Source organism: Pimephales promelas, chromosome 2 (assembly GCF_988280905.1).
Source record: "Pimephales promelas chromosome 2, fPimPro1.hap1.1, whole genome shotgun sequence".
In the NCBI taxonomy this organism is placed as follows: Eukaryota; Metazoa; Chordata; class Actinopteri; order Cypriniformes; family Leuciscidae; genus Pimephales; species Pimephales promelas.
This window is the reverse complement of record NC_142770.1, coordinates 44,627,437-44,647,876: the sequence shown is the minus strand read 5'-3', so window position 1 is coordinate 44,647,876 and position 20,440 is coordinate 44,627,437. Positions and strand designations below refer to the sequence as shown.

The 20,440-nt window shown below is 37.5% G+C and overlaps 1 protein-coding gene across 5 annotated transcripts in view; it reads right to left on the bottom strand.

Annotated features, from left to right (window-relative positions):
• Positions 1-1,877: 1,877 nt before the first annotated feature.
• Positions 1,878-20,440, bottom strand: part of LOC120492437 (NACHT, LRR and PYD domains-containing protein 3) — a 46,203-nt gene continuing 27,640 nt past the window's right edge. For 2 of the 5 annotated variants that reach the window (XM_089122933.1, XM_089122940.1), the window contains exons 10-16: positions 11,889-12,062; positions 11,240-11,413; positions 7,677-7,850; positions 7,042-7,215; positions 6,410-6,583; positions 3,999-4,153; positions 1,878-2,601 (exon numbers count right to left, since the gene is read on the bottom strand). In XM_089122933.1, the coding sequence (XP_088979059.1) occupies positions 2,588-2,601; positions 3,999-4,153; positions 6,410-6,583; positions 7,042-7,215; positions 7,677-7,850; positions 11,240-11,413; positions 11,889-12,062 (1,039 nt within the window). In that variant the 3' untranslated portion in view covers positions 1,878-2,587. Of the gene's footprint in view, positions 2,602-3,998; positions 4,154-6,409; positions 6,584-7,041; positions 7,216-7,676; positions 7,851-9,280; positions 10,816-11,239; positions 11,414-11,888; positions 12,063-12,496; positions 12,636-13,653; positions 16,585-20,440 lie in introns of those variants that run through there. The other 3 variants (XM_089122944.1, XR_016147381.1, XM_089122957.1) reach the window with 3 other exon arrangements.

The window sequence follows — 20,440 nt, the reverse complement described above, 5'->3', positions numbered from 1 at the left end:
AGACCTTTCTGATAATGTGTTTTGTCAAGATTAGAAAAGGTTTTGATCATAATTTGAAAAAGTATGGAAAAAGTATGTGTTGAATTCCAGTACCATTTATTACATTAAAAGGTTTGTTTTTACTTAAAATTATTTTTTGCAACACTTTTTCATTAAAAAAAAACACCCTCAATGACATCATCATCATAAACCGACAGTCTGTAGACTGGTGGTTGATCTGGAATACACATTTTATGGTAAAAAATTCTTCCATCTAGTTCTGTTCACAACCTTTGGCGAACGGTCCTCTCACTTTAGAAATCCTGACAACATCGCTGACTTTGAAATTAAATGCAGGCTTCTCTGTCTGTATCACCATACAAGTTTTGAAACACTTGAACCTCATTTGTGTTTTATGGCACAATATGGCTGCCGTCGCATCATCCAAGGGGATGCTGCATACTGGTGGTGGTTGAGGAGATTACCCTCTCTATGTAAAGCGCTTTGAGTGCTGACAAAATCGCTATATAAATGTAATGAATTATTATTATTTACTCTGTCTGTAACTGTCGCCAGCTGGAGTGCCCTTTTGAGCCAGCAGAGGGCACTCCAGATAAGACTATTATCACTCACAAACTACAGTTCCCAGAACTCACTGCCCGGACTCATCATCACTGATCACATTCACCTGTACCTCATTCACTGATTGCATTCACCAAAAATCATAAACATGGTCTTGTTAGATTCAGGGCGTCATGCCGAATCAACTGATATCCAATTTTCCCAGTTCGGCCATTTTGGCTGTCGGCCATTTTGAATTATGTGATAAAAAGCTGTATTTTTGAACGCATGAACGAATTGTTACGAAACTCGGGTTGGGTCATCAGTACGATGTCCTGAAGGAGCCTGAGAAGTTTCGAAACAGCGCCATCTAGTGGTAAAATAAATTTTTCAAATGCTTTTAACTCTGGCTGTAGTTGACTTATTTTGCGCTATAACATAACATGCTATACTTAACGAATGCATTGGTGTAACATTACGAAACTCAGTTTGTGCCATCAGCACCATCCCCTGAAGGTACTCAGAAGATCAAGACAGCGCCACCTTTTGGTCAAAGTTATAACAAAATTTCTAATAATGCTTATAACTTTTGAATAAATCTGCATAATTTAATGCGACTGGTCTGAAGGTTGTAAAAGGTCGATTTTGTAAATACGCCACCTATTGGTCGAAAGTGATAATCCATTTAATCACATTTTTAGATAATTGTACGTGATTTTTCAGCCATTTTGCCTAAATTCATCTTTAAATGTCTTCAATTGCTATTTGCTGCAGTTGGTCTGACACATGTTGGCATGTTTTGTCGTCTGATTGTGTTTGGCCCCGGTAATTGCTCCTTGCAGCTATATTTAAAGTTTAACTTGCAATCTGACAATCTTGCTCACCAAGAAGCAGGGCCGGCGCGAGGCATAAGAGAACTAAGCGGCTCCCAATCTATTTTCACTTTGTTATTACTATCATTTAGTATAACAATCAACTTTCCATTTAAACTGAGACTTAAAGTGGTAACTTCCGTCTGAAGACTGATCTCAGTTTGACCACCAGCTGTCCCGAGGAGAAACATGAGGCAAATATTTGCCTCATAACCTTCATAAACGTTTTTAATGAGAACTGAGAGATTATAGTTAAGCACAATGAATTAACAGTTATAACTTACCTCAAGGAATTTCACCTTAAATATACTTGCATTTACTTAACCTCTAAGTTCAATCAAGGATGATTTCAGAATAAATGAACATTATGTAAACTGGAGGGAGTTTGTCAGCTGGCCAATCTGGAGGATTTATGAGATACTGGATAACTTGTAGAGCGCATTATCAACACAAGGAAGACACAGGTGCAATACAATCTTTTTTATTAACAAAACAAGATTTTTTGTTCTTAAATGAATCAGCTATACAAAATCTAAATGTAAGTTTTTAAAAATAATGACATACTAATAATATACACTAACATCTTCTATTTGGTGGTTTAGACTTACACAAAGCTTAATGTATAATTTGCTTGTCTTTTGCGGGCCGTTTCGGGAGGCACACACTCACACACACACACACATAAGAGCCACCTTGAAGTTGAAAACAGCATCTCTCGCCGGTATTAGTTTCAACTATCACAGATTGAGCTGATTCTGACGTGAAGTTTGTGTTTTAGGAAGGAAGGAAAGCTCTCTGCTGTGAAGGAAAGGAAGCTGCGCTAGATGGAACGTGGATAGTTAAAGTTTGACCTCAAATATCTTCTTTTTATAATCATTGGAAGCCAAAATCAAAAATAAAATTAGATTAATATCACAGTCCTAAATTGTAAACAGACTAAATATTTGTTTAGGGACTCATAATAGTCATATTAGATGCATAAAGAAATCGTGTAGCACACAACAATGTCATATCACTTTAAACGTTGGAGTGGCAAATTTGGCAATGACAGTTATGATTAGTAATATTTTGATTGCTTCAATATAGATGAGTTAAATTCCAATATCATCATGATTGAGCCCTTATACTAAAGACTTCTTTATTCTTGCTTCATCTCAGCTCCGACTAAGATCTTCTCAATCCATTTCACCTGTAAATAAAATAAAATAATCATTTGTAAGAGTACAACACCAACAATAATCATTAAATATCACTTAAGTGTACATGTATATTTCTAATAATGCTGTTTACATTACATAAGAGCTAGTATGATCAACTTTAAAGCAGTTTAAATTTGCCATTAAATACATGCATTTCTGTATTATCACTTTGAATTCATAAGATGTAGGTTTTAAATGGTCTCGCCAAATCTCACCAAAATCCCTGTTCATTTTAAAGATATAAAACTGATGATGTCAGTTTATGTTTGAATACAGAATGTGAATTTTAGATTAAGTTGTACAGACATCAGATCCTCACACATTTCTTGGAGTTTGTAAAGTAAAGAAAGCCTAAAGCAATGTGATGTGATGCTTGTCAAAGTAAAAACACACAAGAGACGGAGACATTGATCATGTGAGGCTGGACGGCTGTGAGCTGAAGCTGGAATCTGCTCTGATTATTCCTGCGTTCTACAATCTCTGTACAACTATCAGTCTAATTTTGTTATAATAAATTCTAATGATTTTCTACTAATGCAATTCATAAATCTTGTTCAATAAAGTTGTTTATTCTTTAGTTTTTCCTCCAGAAACCACTAAAGTACAAGCCCCGCCCCCAGCTGATTCAAGAGATTTCATTGGTCAAGTCAAGTTACCTTCATTTATACAGCGCTTTTTACAATAGAGATTTTACAAAGCAGATTTACAGTCATAATAAGAAATTAAAGCAACATTTAAACAAGCATCTCTAGAAGAAAGCCATTGTCCAGTTTAAGTAAGTTCAGGCGTGATTAATTTCCATTGTAAAAATAATTTATAGGGCCATTTACACGGCACAGTTTTAACAGAAAACTTTGAATCAATTCTGGTCATCCATTTCCATGACACAAGAAACCTGAGACCCGAGAACGCAAACTTTGAAACAGGTTTCTAAGTGCAAGTTTTTGAAAAAGATATCATTATCTCTGTGTAAACTTCAAAAACGTGAAAATAGTGACGGTGTGCATATGCATATATCATGTTTAGTCTAGGTATGTGCATATGAATGTTCTGTGCATGGCGCACACTCTTTCTTTACGAAGTGACATCGCCAACTACTTGTCTGGTCTGCATAATGCAGCGTTTTTTACCTTGCTAGATGTTATGTGGCACATCATGGTAGAGGGCATTATGTTTTTTCTGAAGTCTGATCATTCTTGGCAGGAGACTGTGATTGGCCAATGATGTTGAATTAGCTGTGGGGTGGGCTTGTCATTTACTGGTTTCCAATCTATTTAAATTTCGCCCACATTGTTTCAATAAAACTTAATGATATTTTCCTTGCACAAATGTTGAAAGACTGTCAGAGATAATGAAAGTATCTTTAACATCACTGATGTTTACTCACCTGTACAGTTTGAGTCTCGTAACACGTCTCTGAGCTGCTTTGAGTCTCTGATCTTATTGACTCTCAGATCAAGCTCTTTTAAAAACTGCAGTGCATTTGAGTTCGTCAAAGACTGAGTTAAAGCAGAAACATCTGTAATGCCACAGTTCCTTAGTCTAGAACGAGACAAACAAACAAAGATCATCTTACTTTCACCAGATCACAAAACACGACTAAGGTGAATTATTTTCCACAAATACACTGTAAACTGTCTTTTCAGGAGAGACTGAGAATAAACGTATTGAACACTTTGTTGAAGTGTTTGTTAAAGAGATTCTCCTCACAAGGTTACAGTTGGTTTATAGATGATGTTATGGTTTATTGTTTATAAAGTTTCTCTCATCAACACCTATCGTTTTGCTTCAGAAGACTTTAATTTATCAACTGGGGTGGAATGGATAACCGCTGTGTTTGCTTTGTGTGTTTTCTGAAGAATCATCTTTGAGGTCCAGTACACTTGTATAGACTCATAGAGACAGATTATTTATCTAAAAATCGTGGAGTTCATCTGGAGAAACTCATATAAAGCTGAAATGGCATAAGGGTGTGTAAATGATAACATTTTTAGTTGAGTATCTCTACACTATCGCTACACTACACTACACTTTTGGTAAACATTTTTTTAAAATTAACTACTCGAGTTTATTAACCACTCTCTGTGTAAGTGTGTATGATGCAGGTAATTTCCAATGAAATCCAAACAAACAGCTCTAACATACAGTTCAATATTACAGGTTTATCAACGTGTATAAGGGTAAAGCCACGGTTTGGAAGAGAGCTTTTTGCACTCTCAGAATATTAACGTGTTATTTTTAAAATAATAATAATTAAATAAAAAAAAAGAATGCATAGTGTAGCTTTAAAAATGTTGATTGTTTTAGTCGTTTTGATCTCAGGTGGCACAAAGCACAACCAGGCCTGGATATATGGGCTTTGAGCTTCTGTTGATCTCTAAACTAGACAGAGCACTTCCAGCACTTCTAAACAGATGGGGAGAGTTTTGAAATAGACGAAATTGCTACAGATGTATAAATGTATTTATTTGGCTTTCAAAATGTGAAATTTTACTATTGTAGTGTGTGTGTCTGCGTGTGTGTGTGTGTGTGTGTGTGTGTGTGTGTTATTAGATTCCACATATCAGCAAAAGGAAAGAACCGAACTTCTGAGTCGACTTTTGACTAATGGATGTTGTTGCCTAGAGTTTTTTTCTTCACAATGATCTGAAAATCATCCTGCCAAATCGTTCACATAAAACTGTGAATTGGGTTTTATTGTGGAAAAACATTTTTTGTTTGCCAAGGCAATATGCGAATGGGTGTGAACAGGCCAGCCCCATCATGAATAATTAGGTGATTCTCACCTGAGAGACAAAGAGCCGCATAATAATGAGCCTTTCATTCAGGTGAGACAGACAAGAAAAAATTGAAAGGACAACATACATACATATTTATATATATCAAAATATAAATGAAAGTCAAAAACCCATTTTTAGTCATACCTGGAAACAAATCCTGGTCAAATATGTTATATGGGCAATTGTGTAGAATTGGTTCAAAGTTAGAGTTGGAAACATCTTGAAAAGAAAATTCTTTTTCCATATAAAGTATTATTTTTAAAGTAGGCCAATACGGTTTTATCATACATATTTCAAAGTTAAGGATTCATTATTTTAATATTTGCATTGCATTAGCTTGCATTGGATAACAGTTGATTAGTTTATTTTTGACAAAACATACTATTTTTTTACATATGAACAGAAACTGTCTAACTAAAGCTTATTTGTTGTCTATTTTATAGTAAAAACTTTATAATCTTTTTCGTCTGTAACAGTAGGCTATGCATCTGTGCGTTCGTTCGTTCACACACCAGATTCATATTTAAACAGTCTTTTTTGGTTTTACAGATCAGTATAGAACAAATCTCAGTAGTCTATATAGTCTTACTCATGTAGGAGCGAAAGTGAATGAACGCGGAGCGCGCGTGTCTGTCTGTGCGCACATTTGATATTTAAACAGTTGATCTCTAAACTAGACAGAGCACTTTGGCACTTCTAAACAGATGGGGAGAGTTTTGAAATAGACGAAATTGCTACTAGATGTATAAATGTATTTATTTGGCTTTCAAAATGTGAAATTTTACTATTGTAGTGTGTGTGTCTGCGTGTGTGTGTGTGTGTGTGTGTGTGTGTCTGTGTGTGTTATTAGATTCCACATATCAGCAAAAGGAAAGAGTCGAATAACAGATGTGGGTCTCATAAGCATGTGATTCTGAACTACAGGTATATTAATATTAAACAAAATATGAAATCCAAAATGTGGTTTATGTCCATAAGAGAAGTTTGAGAACCACTGATGTGTGTGAATGTTACTGACCTCAATCTCTCCAGTTTGCACTGTGGGTTCATCAGTAGATCACTGAGGTTCGTCACTCCTGTGTTTCCTAGTTTATTCCCAGTCAGGTTCAGCTCTCTCAGGTGTGATGGGTTTGATTTCAGAGCTGAAGTCAGGATGAGACTCTGTTCCTCTGTAATACTGCAACACCACAGACTGAAGACAGAAAGAGAAAAGACTGAAATGCTTCATCAGACACTTAGTTTATTCCCCATACTCTGTTTTTAAGGCTGTCACACTAGTTCTGTGTGCTGGAAGACGTTGATTCTCCTCTTTCATTTTTCTTCTATTTCTTTTATGTCTCTTTTCTTATGATTCTTTATCGTAGCAGGAGATTTCTTATCGGCATTTACACAATCAGTACATTCTTCAAATTTAACACAATAGACCTTAGTCAGGTTAGATGATATATTTGATGTGGATGAAAATGAGGCAGTTAGAAAAAAATTTAATATATAGCAGAATACTAAGATTATTACTAGTTAAAATACATTTAAAATAAAGTGTAACAGAAGGTGCCGAGGTATAAACACTATTACTTGAGTCCTGTTGTCTTAAAATAAACTGTAAACTGTAATGTCACAGTAACTGTTGTACAGTATAATGTTACTAACTGTAGTTTCTCCAGTTTGCACTGTGGGTTCATCAGTAGATCACTGAGGTTATTCACTCCTGAGTCTCCTAGTTTATTCCAGCTCAGGTCCAGATCTCTCAGGTGTGATGGGTTTGATTTCAGAGCTGAAGTCAGGATGAGACTCTGTTCCTCTGTAATACTGCAACTCTGCAGACTGAAGACAGAAAGAGAAAAGACTGAAATGCTTCATCAGGCACTTAGTTTATTCCCCATACTCTGTTTTTAAGGCTGTCATACTAGTTCTGTGTGCTGGAAGATGTCGATTCTCCTATTTAATTTTTCTTCTATTTCTTTTATGTCTCTTTTCTTATGATTCTTTATCATAGCAGGAGATTTCTTTTCAGCATTTACACAATCGGTACATTCTTCAAATTGAACACAATAGACCTTAGTCAGGTTAGATGATATATTTGATTTCTGTGGATGAAAATGAGGCCGTTAGAAAAATTGTAATATATAGCAGAGTACTAAGATTATTACTAGTTAAAATACATTTAAAATAAAGAGTAACAGAAGGATCCGAGCTATAAACACTATTACTTGAGTCCTGTTGTCTTAAAATAAACTGTAAACTGTAATATCACAGTAACTTCTGTACAGTATAATGACACTAACTGTAGTTTCTCCAGTTTGCACTGTGGGTTCATCAGTAGATCACTGAGGTTCTTCACTCCTGAGTCTCCTAGTTTATTCCAGCTCAGGTCCAGATGTCTCAGGTGTGATGGGTTTGATTTCAGAGCTGAAGTCACAGCAGAACAACCTTCATCCGTCAGTTTACAGCCCCTTAAGCTACATTTGGAGAAATGAGAAAAACAATATGTTCATTTTGCAAAGTTACAGCATCTTCATAACAAATTAAGGAAAAATCCCAAACTGATTTTCTGCGCCTTCAATGGCCGAGGAGACACGAACTGTAGGGACAGGGATCTGCAGGGATCTGTGGTTTTATTTGTGATATATAGGCCTATAACACACATTTTCATCTTGAATTTCATATGAAGTTTAAATAACTTAACAAGTAAGACATGTTTTTAACAGTAGATGTAAGGTAAATGTGACTATACCCGCAGTGTCCAAAGACAGGGTTCAGTGAGTCAAATTTAAGACCTTACAGACATTTTAAGACTGTAGTGAACAGGACAGTCGAGGAGCGTGAGAGAGCGGCGCGAGGCCGGTAGTGTGATTGTTAATGAGCCGTACCTGTGAGCACACCGGTCTCGCATCTCTCACAGACGAGCGGAAGCATAAAGGGGAGCGACGACGTGGACGATCGAAGAGGAACAGGCCTGCTTTTGTTTCTATTTTGTTATATTTTATTTCGGTAGCCAGCAGTCGTCCGTGAGAGGCTGCTGGCAGGCAGGCTATTTTGTGTGTTTATTTCAGTTGAATAAAGTTTTATTTGATTGTCCTCCGGTTCTGCCTCCTTCTTCCTTAAACCTTGTTACACTGGGGCCGCCATCTTGAACCGGTCGTATTCCTATTGTGTTGTATAGAAGCAGTAGATGACAGAGCACTGTGCAGCATATTCCTGCTCAAATCGGCAGACTATCGCTCGGGAATTACTTTTCACAAGTAAGATTTAAGATTTAACATTACTGTACTATTGGTTGTATTTTGTGAATAAAATATCCCATGTGTCCTGTATCATAGCTGCATGTATGACCTTTGCAGCAAAAAACCCCGCGTGAAAATCAGTTCGGTATTCAGTGAGATATGATTCATTTAATGCGCTGACAGCTCATATCACCTGCCAAACAGATTACACTGAGCCGAGCGGATGACCGGTTTGATGGCGGCCCCACGGATTGTTTGTGCCAATAGGCAGCAGCGGTCGATAGGGCGTCTATCTATATGATGTCATGCCGAAACCCAGGAAGGAGGAGGCAGAACCGGAGGACAATCCAATAAAACTTTATTTAAATGAAATAAACAAACAAAACACCATAAAGATTGAAATTTAAGACATACCAAATGAACTTTGCATTACCAAAAAACATATTCAAATCAAAGAAATTCTGAAAAAAATTATTTTATTTAAATGAAATCAGTCTTCAGAAAAATGATTACAGTTATCACAGAATTATGTTCAGAAAGTACTAACACTACACAATGAAATCAATTCAACAAGTTTTATGTTGAAATCCAGCAAATAACAAAAATGAAATTGCTAATGAAATTAGCATCAATATGCAGTTTTTGTTTACATAAACATTAAAATAATATCATTAAAAATGATGGCCATATTTTAAAAGAGTATCTTGCAAAATGTTATCTACTAACATGTTCAAGTTCAAATTAAGTTTTGACGAAAAAGGCTTTATAAAAAGATAAACCTCACATATCATTTAAATCATTTTTTATAAGAATGAGACAAAAATGACAAATTACTGACATTTACAATGCACATTAGTTTATCTTTTATTATCAATAGTACAGTCAGTCTGATTTTCCCATTGCGTCTGTCTTTGCTATGCAACCATTCACTGACAAAGAAGTTTTAGTAGCTAATGGATTTCCACTACTGAAAAACGCTTGCTGTAGCTCTGCTACAAGACTGATTAACGGAGAAAAGAAAATCACCCGCAGTGTTTGGGTGCACACATAGACAATAAAAGAAATGGACAAAGCGACCCCATAGACTTCAACAGAGAAAAGTGAAGCCCATTAGAAGCATCTCTTCCTGATGGCCGAGCGACTGCTCACACTGAGCTGGACGACGGAGATGTGACGTGAGCGGCCGGTCTGACCTTCTAGTAGCTGTGTCAAGACAAATCTGAACTGAAATCTGAAACAAATCTGTTGTTGAAATATTTCATCTCTTTGCTTTTATGAACTCTCTATCTTTGGGCTTCTGCCTTGACTTTATGCCTCCATGTCCCCCAGATTGCCTCATAGACAGTAAAAGATTGCCTTGAGCTTCTCCTCCAGTCTATACGGTAATTTCTCTACTGTGTGACAGAGTCGCTTGTTATGACGCAATCGTTAGCCTATTTTTACAAAAACGGCTTCTACAGGGCCATAACGTGAGATACAAGGTAATGGAGCCTTTTATACATTGTTGTGTTTCTTTAGAAATATATAATGGACAAATGAAGTCTTTAAATGCCTCAGATGTAAAGTTATTCACTGTCAAAGTGACGCCAAATTGAATGGGAGTCAATGGGATGCTAACAGCAGAAGTTCAGCTAGAATGGCGGTTCCCGCGAGGCTTCAACTTCCGGCTGATGGATTACACACTTGAGTGCACCCCATACTTCATGTTGACTGAGCTTTTAATGTTGTAACAGAAAGGGTGAAGCTGATTGGTTGGTTTTTGTCACATGACCTGCAGTGCGATTGCGGCATTCTGAAAGTATAGATTTTCTCATCTCGCTGCGCCTGAAAAAACGAGTGTGTCGCTTCAATTATGAGCGCGCTAGCCGTGCACCTACATTAGAACTAACTTGAGCGCGATATGGGAACGCCCCCTCGGTGAGCTTCCTCCAATCAGACACGAGCTCCTGGCCGCTCGCGAGTGACGTGTTGAAGACCCCTGCTCTACAGCTCCGCTCTGTAGGCTACGACTCAATGCTTTTTTGCTACTTTGTGATAATTTTCTGGGGCCAGCACTTCTGGAAATGAACGAGGGTAAAAGACCTGACTTAATTAAATTGACTTAATTAATTCTTTTTAGACTTGACTTAATTAAATTTAAAGTTTAAAGCCTTAAATTTAAAATTCATAATTTTATACTTTTTAAGACCCTGCAGGAACCCTGCAAAGAAGAGAGGGCAAGTTTTTATACATTTGATAGAAGAGAAAACACCCATCACTCATAAAGCATATTTTAAAAGATTCATTATAAAATGTATATTTATTTGCAACAATCATATTATTGTAAAATTGTTCATGTAGGAAAAGCTAATGGGCTGCTGGATGTTATACTGCGTTGTCATGGTAACATTCCAAGTGAAGATAATGAGGAAAGTACATTGTGTTTGTCTTCATTGAGTGTGTTCAAAACAGCTTCATTACGACACACAAAAGCCCTGATGCCCTTAAAGTCTCCATTTCAAGGACTTTCAGAGTAAGAAGGGCATAAGGACGCTCACCTCACTAAAACTGTGAACTCAGTGTCTTGATTTAAACTGTAGAAGTGATTTTAAGAAACATGATTGATGAGTGTGAATGTTACTGACCTCAATCTCTCCAGTTTACAGTGTGAATCCTTTAGTACGTCACATAAGTGCTTCACTCCTGAGTTTCCTAGATTATTCCTGCTCAGGTCCAGATGTCTCAGGTGTGATGGGTTTGATATCAGAGCTGAAGTCAGGATGAGACTCTGTTCCTCTGTAATACTGCATTCACTCAGACTGAAGACAGAAAGAGAAAAGACTGAAATGCTTCATCAGGCACTTAGTTTATTCCCCATACTTTGTTTTTAAGGCTGTCACACTAGTTCTGTGTGCTGGAAGATGTCGATTCTCCTCTTTCATTTTTCAACAATATCTTTTGTCAGTTTTCTTTACTCTTTATCACAGCAGGAGATTCTGCAGAACGACATCTACACAATCAGTACATTGTATCAAATTATTCAACTTTAATGCAATAGACCTTAGTCAGATTTGACTCCATATTGAATATTATGTAAATGAAAATGAGGTTGTGAGAAAAATTAAAATATACACTGGTACAATAAGATGTATTACTTACTAGTTAAAAGACATTTAAAATAAAGAGTAACAGAAGGTGCCGAGGTATAAACACTATTACTTGAGTCCTGTTGTCTTAAAATAAACTGTAAACTGTAATATCACAGTAACTGCTGTACAGTATAATGTTACCTACTCTAGTTCCTCCAGTTTGCACTGTGGGTTCATCAGTAGATCACTGAGGTTCTTCACTCCTGAGTCTCCTAGATTATTCCAGCTCAGGTCCAGATGTCTCAGGTGTGATGGGTTTGATATCAGAGCTGAAGTCAGGATAGGACTCTGTTCCTCTGTAATACTGCAACTCCTCAGACTGAAGACAGAAAGAGAAAAGACTGAAATGCTTCATCAGACACTTAGTTTATTCCCCATACTCTGTTTTTAAGGCTGTCGCACTAGTTCTGTGCGCTGGAAGATGTTGACATTAACGAGTCTTCTATTTTAATTGGAATTTTTGGAATTTTATTTTATTTTATTTGGTAATACTTTACAGATCCTATTAGTTAACATCAACTAACAAGTAGTTTTTGAAGTAAAACAAGAAAGATTAGTGCAGATATTTAATAAGTATTGATCTGCAAATAAGCTATTTTTATTACAGTACCAAACATTATAAACTACTTAAAGCTATGGTATACGATTTCAAAGATTGTTCATTATTAATATCCTCGTTTAGATGCTGATTATGGTTATATAGTACAATCCTAACAATATGAATAGAAAAAAGAATGAAAAAAATCCATTCACTCTATTGGCGGTACAGCCGCAGAGAAGTTGACCAATGTAAGCTTTGCGGCCGGACAGCTTATTTTGGTCAACTGCTCTCATCCAATCACCAGCTCCACTTGAACTCCGCCTGGCGCTCGCGTCTCCAACCCAACCGCACCTGGATAAATAAATGAATGACAGCAGTAAGCGGCCCCTGATGGCCCCTACTCAGTCCCTCCAGAAAAACGCGATTATGCGATCGCTGAATTCAATGCAAAATCAGCCAAAGTCCGCATATTTATGCGGGGGCCGCATTTTTTCAAATAAGTCGCACTTTCGCCGCATAAATTGTCGATTTCCGTGCAAAATATGCAGGGTTTGCATAATTTCATAATCCTTGCATTTTCGTTGCAAAAAAAGTCACATGTATCTTAACAGAAAGTTGAAAATGTTGCGTTTGCTTCACACAAGAGCAGCCATTTCCCCCTGTTTCCATGGGAACGTTATGAAGTGACGCAATTACGCGACACCAGACAGACTCACGGAGGCGATTGACATCTCATAAATCGAACTCGTATAACTGTCTGTCACAAGTTCTACCGTCACATCGTTACTTAATAAACAACATAAGATAAAAGAAGTAGCATCAAACAGAAATTACCCGCACACATGGGGTGTTCGAGGCGCACATATAATATAACACTGCAGAGAGTTCAACAGGGAGCGCGCAGCTCTTAAAGGGGCCACACCTTATTTACACTCGTTACAGTCTGAATTAAAACAAGATGAGAAATTAAATATTCCCGGCACTTTCTATGATGTAGTATGCTTGCTTATCAAAGGAAGTAAGAAATAACTCTTACATTAGCCTAGTGAGAACAGGATGTTGGGGGAATCACTTTTTTCTCTTTTTCATCAAACCACAATTTTTGCAAATTCCTGCAATTTCATTGCATAAAATTGCATAAATATCCTGCATATTCCATCGCATTTTTAAAGAAAACGGGCTGCGTAATCAATCAATTTTTGCCCGCAACAATCACAAAAAAACTCTGCGTTTTTCTGGAAAGACTGAATACTATTATGGTAAATGTTATATATAAATCGCAAATTTTTTTCTACCCTCGTGTCCCGCGGGACTTCGGTTTTGCCATAGAGTTCGTGCTGATCCTTTTCCCGTATTTTCCGCACTAGGCGCACTTAAAAGCCTTTAATCTTCTCAAAAAACGACAGTGTGCCTTATAATCCGGAGCACCTTATATATGGACCAATTAGTTAACAACGCTCCGCGTTATTAAATTCGCCCACGAACTCGCGCTCGTGTCCAGCATATGCCCGCTTTGTCACACGGCCAGTTCAACCTCGTATAAATCAGGTTATGTGTGTCTCCCGCTCACGAACGCTCACTCTTAACAGACACACGAACAGACAACATCTTTCATTTTTCAACAATATCTTTTGTCAGTTTTCTTCACTCTTTATCACAGCAGCAGATTCTGCAGAACGACATCTACACAATCAGTACATTGTATCAAATTATTCAACTTTAATGCAATAGACCTTAGTCAGATTATAAAACAAATGTACTAAATAAATAAATAATAATATTGACGCAGATGCTTTTCTGTCTCATTATTTCAACATCTCTCTCTCTCTCTCTCTCTCTCTCTCTCAATTCAATTCAATTCAATTCAATTCAATTCAATTCAATTCAAATGAGCTTTATTGGCATGACTGTAAAATAGCACAATATTGCCAAAGCAATAGTAATATATAAACATATATGTAGATAAATAAAAGTGAAAAAAAATAAAAAAATAAAAAAATAAACAACAACAATAAAAAAAACATTTCCATGTTATGCATAAATATACCACAATAGATTAAAAAAAGATATATACAATAAGTACAGAGAGCAGTTTAATGGAAAAGAGAGTCTCTCTCTCTCTCTCTCTCTCTCTCTCTCTCTCTCTCATAACTGCATTAATAACTGCATAAAGCCAGGACACACTTAGGCCTACTAAGGCCAGTTATGAATGTAATTTGTTATGACTGATTAACAAATATTAATCAGGAAGGCTTTTGAACGGTGGAGAAAACTCAAAGAATTGAACATTTTTAAATTGGACGCCGTTTAAATTATTCCTATGGGTGACGGCACGCGACTTTAACGCACCTGCAAAGCATCCTAGGAAGGCGGAGCTTCATTTGTAAAAATGCTGCACGTGAAATAGCTGGTCGATCTTAATGCAAATGAATTTCTTGAACGGAAAGAGACTATCCAATAGAAGTAGAGCATATGGAGACGGGCGTAATTAGTCTCTCGCAGGTCCTCTGTTCTAGACTGGCCGCTGGCTTTTACCACGCCCATAGCGGTAAACTTGAGGAACGCCCATCTAAGTACAAATGTGGGGGGAGGCGTCACGACACCACGCGACTGTTGTGTCGTGTACAAAATCGGCAGCATCCAGCGCAGTTTTCCTGGCATTGTTTCGTTTCTAAAAGTCTTTTTTCTTTGTGTGGTATTGCTGTGCGTTCATAACTACATAAGTAAAGATATTTAATGTCATTGTAGATGTTTTTTAGTGTCATTGTATTTAGGTTTTTAGATGGAGTATCAGAGTCTGAGAGTGTCAGAGTGTGATTCAGTTTACGTGGCTGTGGTTACAAGAGGTAAAAACGATATAAATACTGTACTTAAATTTACGAGTCCTTAAATCATGTTTAATTTGGACTTCTCTGTGCATGCTCTTTGAGGTGGTGACCATAGACCTGCATTACAGTCATGGTCAGAATTGATGGCACACCTGGTAAATATGATCAAAACTGGCTGCAAAAAATAAATCTGCATTGTTTATCCTTTTGATCTTTCATTAAAAAAAATTAGCTAAATTCTAACCTTTCATTGAAGTAAAAGAACTGAAAGTGGGGAGCAAATCACATTATGAAATAAACATTTTTCTCCAAAACACGTTGGCCACAATTGTGTTCGTGCGACGAACAACCGTATAAGTCCAAAAAAACTAAAATTGAGATAACCATGTGACTTGAATGTGTGTGCATCACTTTGTATACAGAATCACTTTGGGGGTGTGTATGTGCGACCAAAACTCTGTATTTTAAACGTTAAAGGGGACATATCATGCAAAATCCACTTTTTTAGCCCTTAAATGCATTTTGTTGTATATTTGGAGTGTTTATAAGTACAGAAAAGATGAAATTATTCTCTTCAGGTGCTTCGTTTATATCTTCATATTCTGTTTTGGTCATATTTTTCAACCTGTTCAGATTTTTCTGTTTTCTATGATGTTTTTTGAACTATCACGTCACAGTATTTGCAGCGGAACTGACAAATAAGGACATTGACTACCGGCCCAACACTTCCAGCAATCCGCCATTATTATTTCTCGCTCCGATTTTGTAGTCCGAGCTCAATGATGCAGATGTTACGAGAGGGCAAGTCAAAATGTTCGGTTGTTGGATGTAGTGACCTGAAGCACTTCAAGAATCCCCACTTCAACAACCTCCGCCAGTATACCAAAGGGTTTGCCGATCGACTTCGTCTGAATGAGGCTGCTGTGTTTTCTGATGCTTTTCTACACGTAAGTTATTATATTTTATACCATGGTCTGGGTGAATACTCGATTCTGATTGACTGCAGGGTGTCCGTTAAAAAGTGATAGAGGACACCTAGTAAAGTAGTTCTGGTGAAACTGCCTGTTTACCATTCGAAATTTATAAATGAATGCACTGCCTACAACAACTGTGAGTAACCATAGCAACAGGCAGTCAAACGCTCTATCAAAACAAACATCTAACGTTAGATACTAGAGCCTAATACAACAATGAGCGACTTCGTTATTTCTTTTCACATTTATGGAGAATATGGCAACTTTGACGACTGGTATGCTGTAGGTCGACTCTCCGATGCTGGACTGGAGAGCCGTCAAATAATGTCGGTGACAGGCCATCGATGCGAGAGCAGTCTGCGGGCTTACTGGGCTCCGTCTGTCCGTGAGAGACGAAGCTGGAGCAACGTACTGTCTGATCAAGTGCCCATTATGGGCAGCAGTAACGTTACCCAGCTTTTGTGGATCCTCCTGACTGGCCGACTTTTTCAAATTGCACTATAAATGGAAACGTTGAAATTAATTGTAAATAAAAAAGCTAGCATGTAGGCAAATGACCCTCTCTTTGATCTGATTAATTTATTGCCCTCTATAAGCGCAAATCGCTGGTGCTCAGAACAAATTTTTTTTGTGTGTGTTTTTTTGATTGTTGTTTGATTAATTGTTTTATGTGTAATAAAAAATAACTATGCCTACCTTTGTGTTTCATGAAAAAAAAAATGCATTTTTGAACCTGAAGGGTTCAAGCTGAGCGGACTATAAGTATCTCCGGTTGCTAAATAAACCGTCAGGCAAGTTATTATTTGTAAAAACTAGATTTAGCCTAATTAAAATATAGACTAATGTTTTAAAAATGTTTTATTTGGCAAGTAAAACCTGACAATGGACACCTCGTCGGGCATTAACCCTTACATTATTAATACAGATTTGTAGTGGTAAGATTGGACTGTAGTCATTTATCTTGTCAGTGTGCTTGTTTTAACAAGAGAAATAGTCGACTTTCACTAATAACACAACATAGTTAACTTAATGTTACATACCCCTGCATCCATAATTATGAAGAGGTTGTTCTGCAGGTTCATCGTCGTCTTTTTCAAATTGCTCGCTCTGGCTCGAATATGTAAGGCTTGATGGACAAGTCTTCCGTTGTTGACATTTTGTTAACGAGTGACTAAAAATGTTCTTTGAAGCTATAGTATATAATCGTATATCTCTTATCAAACTACAATAATGGCCGAACGCGGGGAGTTGAACCGAGTGTGAACAACTCAGCGACCTGGAGAGCGGGCGGGGAAAGACGCAACTCCATTTTATTTAAAGGGGCCACTTTGAAACGGGTCGCTCACAGACGCACATCAGAAAAGGGGTCGAAAAGGGGCCTGTGGAGCTATAATAATGAAGAATTCAGACCCAAGCATTGCAGTTATGCTTAATATAGACCACAAATGTATGATTTATAAGTAAAAATGAATGATTTAAAAGCATGATATGTACCCTTTAAAGGGCACCTATTATGGAAAATTCACTTTTACATGGTGTTTTAACATTAATGTGTGTTGGCAGTGTGTGAGCAAAACCTAGAATGATAAAAATCCACCCAGTGTTTTCTTTTACAATCTCAATAAATCATATGCACTCTCAGAACGAGCTGTTCTAAGATCCAGCTCTTTGTTAGGTAGAATTGAGCAAGGGGTTTGATTGACAGTGTGGTTGTGGCATAGACCCCGCCCTCAGTGATCTGTACACCATCCTCCATTGTTTCAATGACAGCCGGTAATGTCTCCTAGAATCATAAGTGTTATGCTGTGGGATGGGATGTAATAATGACATACATAGTAGTTTTCACTTATTTCATCATCAGAGCCACTGAAAACACAGTAGATGTATTGTATTCTGGAAGTTTAAGTGGTGCCTTTCCTTCGTAAATAAGTTTATGTTTGAGCGAATCATTTTCTGACTGACTGGCAGGTCTTGCTTCAAAGTTAATCCTCAACTGTGGATCGTCGTCTACTGTTTGTGATCCAATGTCACCTCCAGTAACAGTAATTGTATTTTATGATTTTTGAGCAAATAGTCATTTCAGTCTGTCAGCCAATTCAACAACAAATGCGTCTAAAGTTGTTGTCGTCGTCGACGTAGGATGTCTGTGTATATACAGTGGTATGAATAAGTTTTGGCACCCATGCTAAAGTTGCCTAAAAAGAGGAATAAATAATCATCTTTTGGATATTGATCTTAATGCCTTAATTAGAAAAATGAGGAAAAGTCCAACCTTTAAGGACACTACTTTTCTTTGTGAATGAATAATGTATCATACATAAATAAATGTGTTTCCTTAAAATACAGGGTGCATAAGTCTGGGCACCCCTATGTTAAATTCCCATAGAGTCAGGCAGATTTTTATTTTTAAAAGCCAGTTATTTCATGGATCCAGGATAATATGCATCCTGATAAAGTTTCCTTGGCCTTTGGAATTAAAATATCCCCACATCATCAAACACCTTCCACCACACCTAGAGATTGGCATGGGGTACTTTCCATAAGATCATCTTTCAATGCAAATCAAACCAGCTATTAGGCTAACTGAAGTAAAACCATACCACTGTATTTTAAACCTTGTTTGTATAGTTTGTAACCACACGTTTATAAATATATATATATTTAAAAATATTGTATTAAAAACGGCATATATGTTGTTGTTCTGTAAGTTAGTCATCTTCTCACATTTGCCACAGAAGCACCTGTATGACAAGTAAACATGACGCAACAGGTCCCTGCATAAATGTAATTTCGCTTGTACGTAGCAAACTTTATCAAAGTATGGGCTTTATACACAAACGCATGTCTCATTCCTATTTTGCACGCACGCAAAACGGGATTTTCCCCTCCACAGACGCACGTCGGTAAACTAGGAAATAAACTTGCGCTCCCTGGGCAGATCGGCGCAAAAAAGAGGCGTGTTTCGGCTGTGAACGCTCCTGGCGCGCGCCTGGTAAACCCGCCGTAATAATAACAATCAGTCATGCAACATGCGCACCTGCTCTTAAAGGGTATGTTGGATGGCGCTCTGATTGGTTTATTTCCGTTACGCCTAAACCACACCTATGAATAATGAAGCTACTTCAGACCAACCCCTTTTAGATTTGGGCCAGGCGCAAGAGGCATTTATCCCGGCGGGAAAATAGCAACAGCGCCCAAGACCCGCCCACAAAGTTACTTGCGCTTTGACACTTGCGTTTCAGATCATTAAAATAGGGCCCATTGTGTGTAGGGTCTACATGCGATTTATTTTAAATTGGCTATTTTATTATTTCAATATCCAAATTTGACACTAAATCCCACAGGGAAAAGGGCTTCTATTTGTGACATGCAGTCTTTGCATTTGAACATTGCACATTTTAAACAGGACACGCATTAGCTGGATAAACGTTAGCCGATACAAACATACTTATAGAAAATAGTTAATACTAATAGCAAATAATAGCAAAACGAATCACTTATTCTAAAAAGAGTATGAAGTATAAGTTAGACGAATCTGACATATAGGGCTGTGTTAATAGTAAAACGTCCGTCATTAAACAAATTTTAAAAACACGGATGGATATTAAGAAATGCTTTCTGACATTTTAACAGGAAAAAAACAACCAAGAAAAAAATGTAAACTTGAAAATTGAAGGGCTCTCTCTGCACGGTCTGTGTTTGTGCGAGAGAGAGAGCTCGCACAGTAGTGATGCACGGGTCGACTCGTAACCCGCGGATGTCATGATTCTGCCTTCTTGTCTTTGATTTTCTCTAGTCGTGAGGCAGGATCATGACAGAATCATGTTTTGTGTGCAAGCGCATGGCCAGTTTGGGCCATGTGCTTGTGTTGTCTCGTTACGTTACCCCGCCCCCTTGTTATCCCCGTCTAGTCATTATTGTCTAGTCGGTTTCACCTGTCCTCGTCATTAGTGTTCCCCTTTATAATCCCTTTGTGTTTGCTGTCTTGTGCCGGTTCATTGTGAAACATTGTGTCATCCACTGTGAGTACTTGTTTATAGTATTGTCCAGAGAGAAGTTCTGATTCTGTGTTTGCTGTTTTGTTTACTGTCTAGTTAATTGTCAGTCATAGACTAGTTTAGTCACTCGTTGTCCTGTTCATGTTTTGCCCCCTCGTGGGTTTTTGTTTTCCCTGTTTTGTTCTTAAATAAATCGTTTGTCTAGCAATCTGTCTGCGCTTGGGTTCATCCTCCTCCCTCCTCTTGACAGCGGACCCCGCGGGTAACCCGCGGGTCGGGTTGGGGCGGGTAAAGAAGTTGTCACTTTATTTGCGGGGTGGGTTGGGGCGGGTCATTAAGTTTTATTATTATTATTT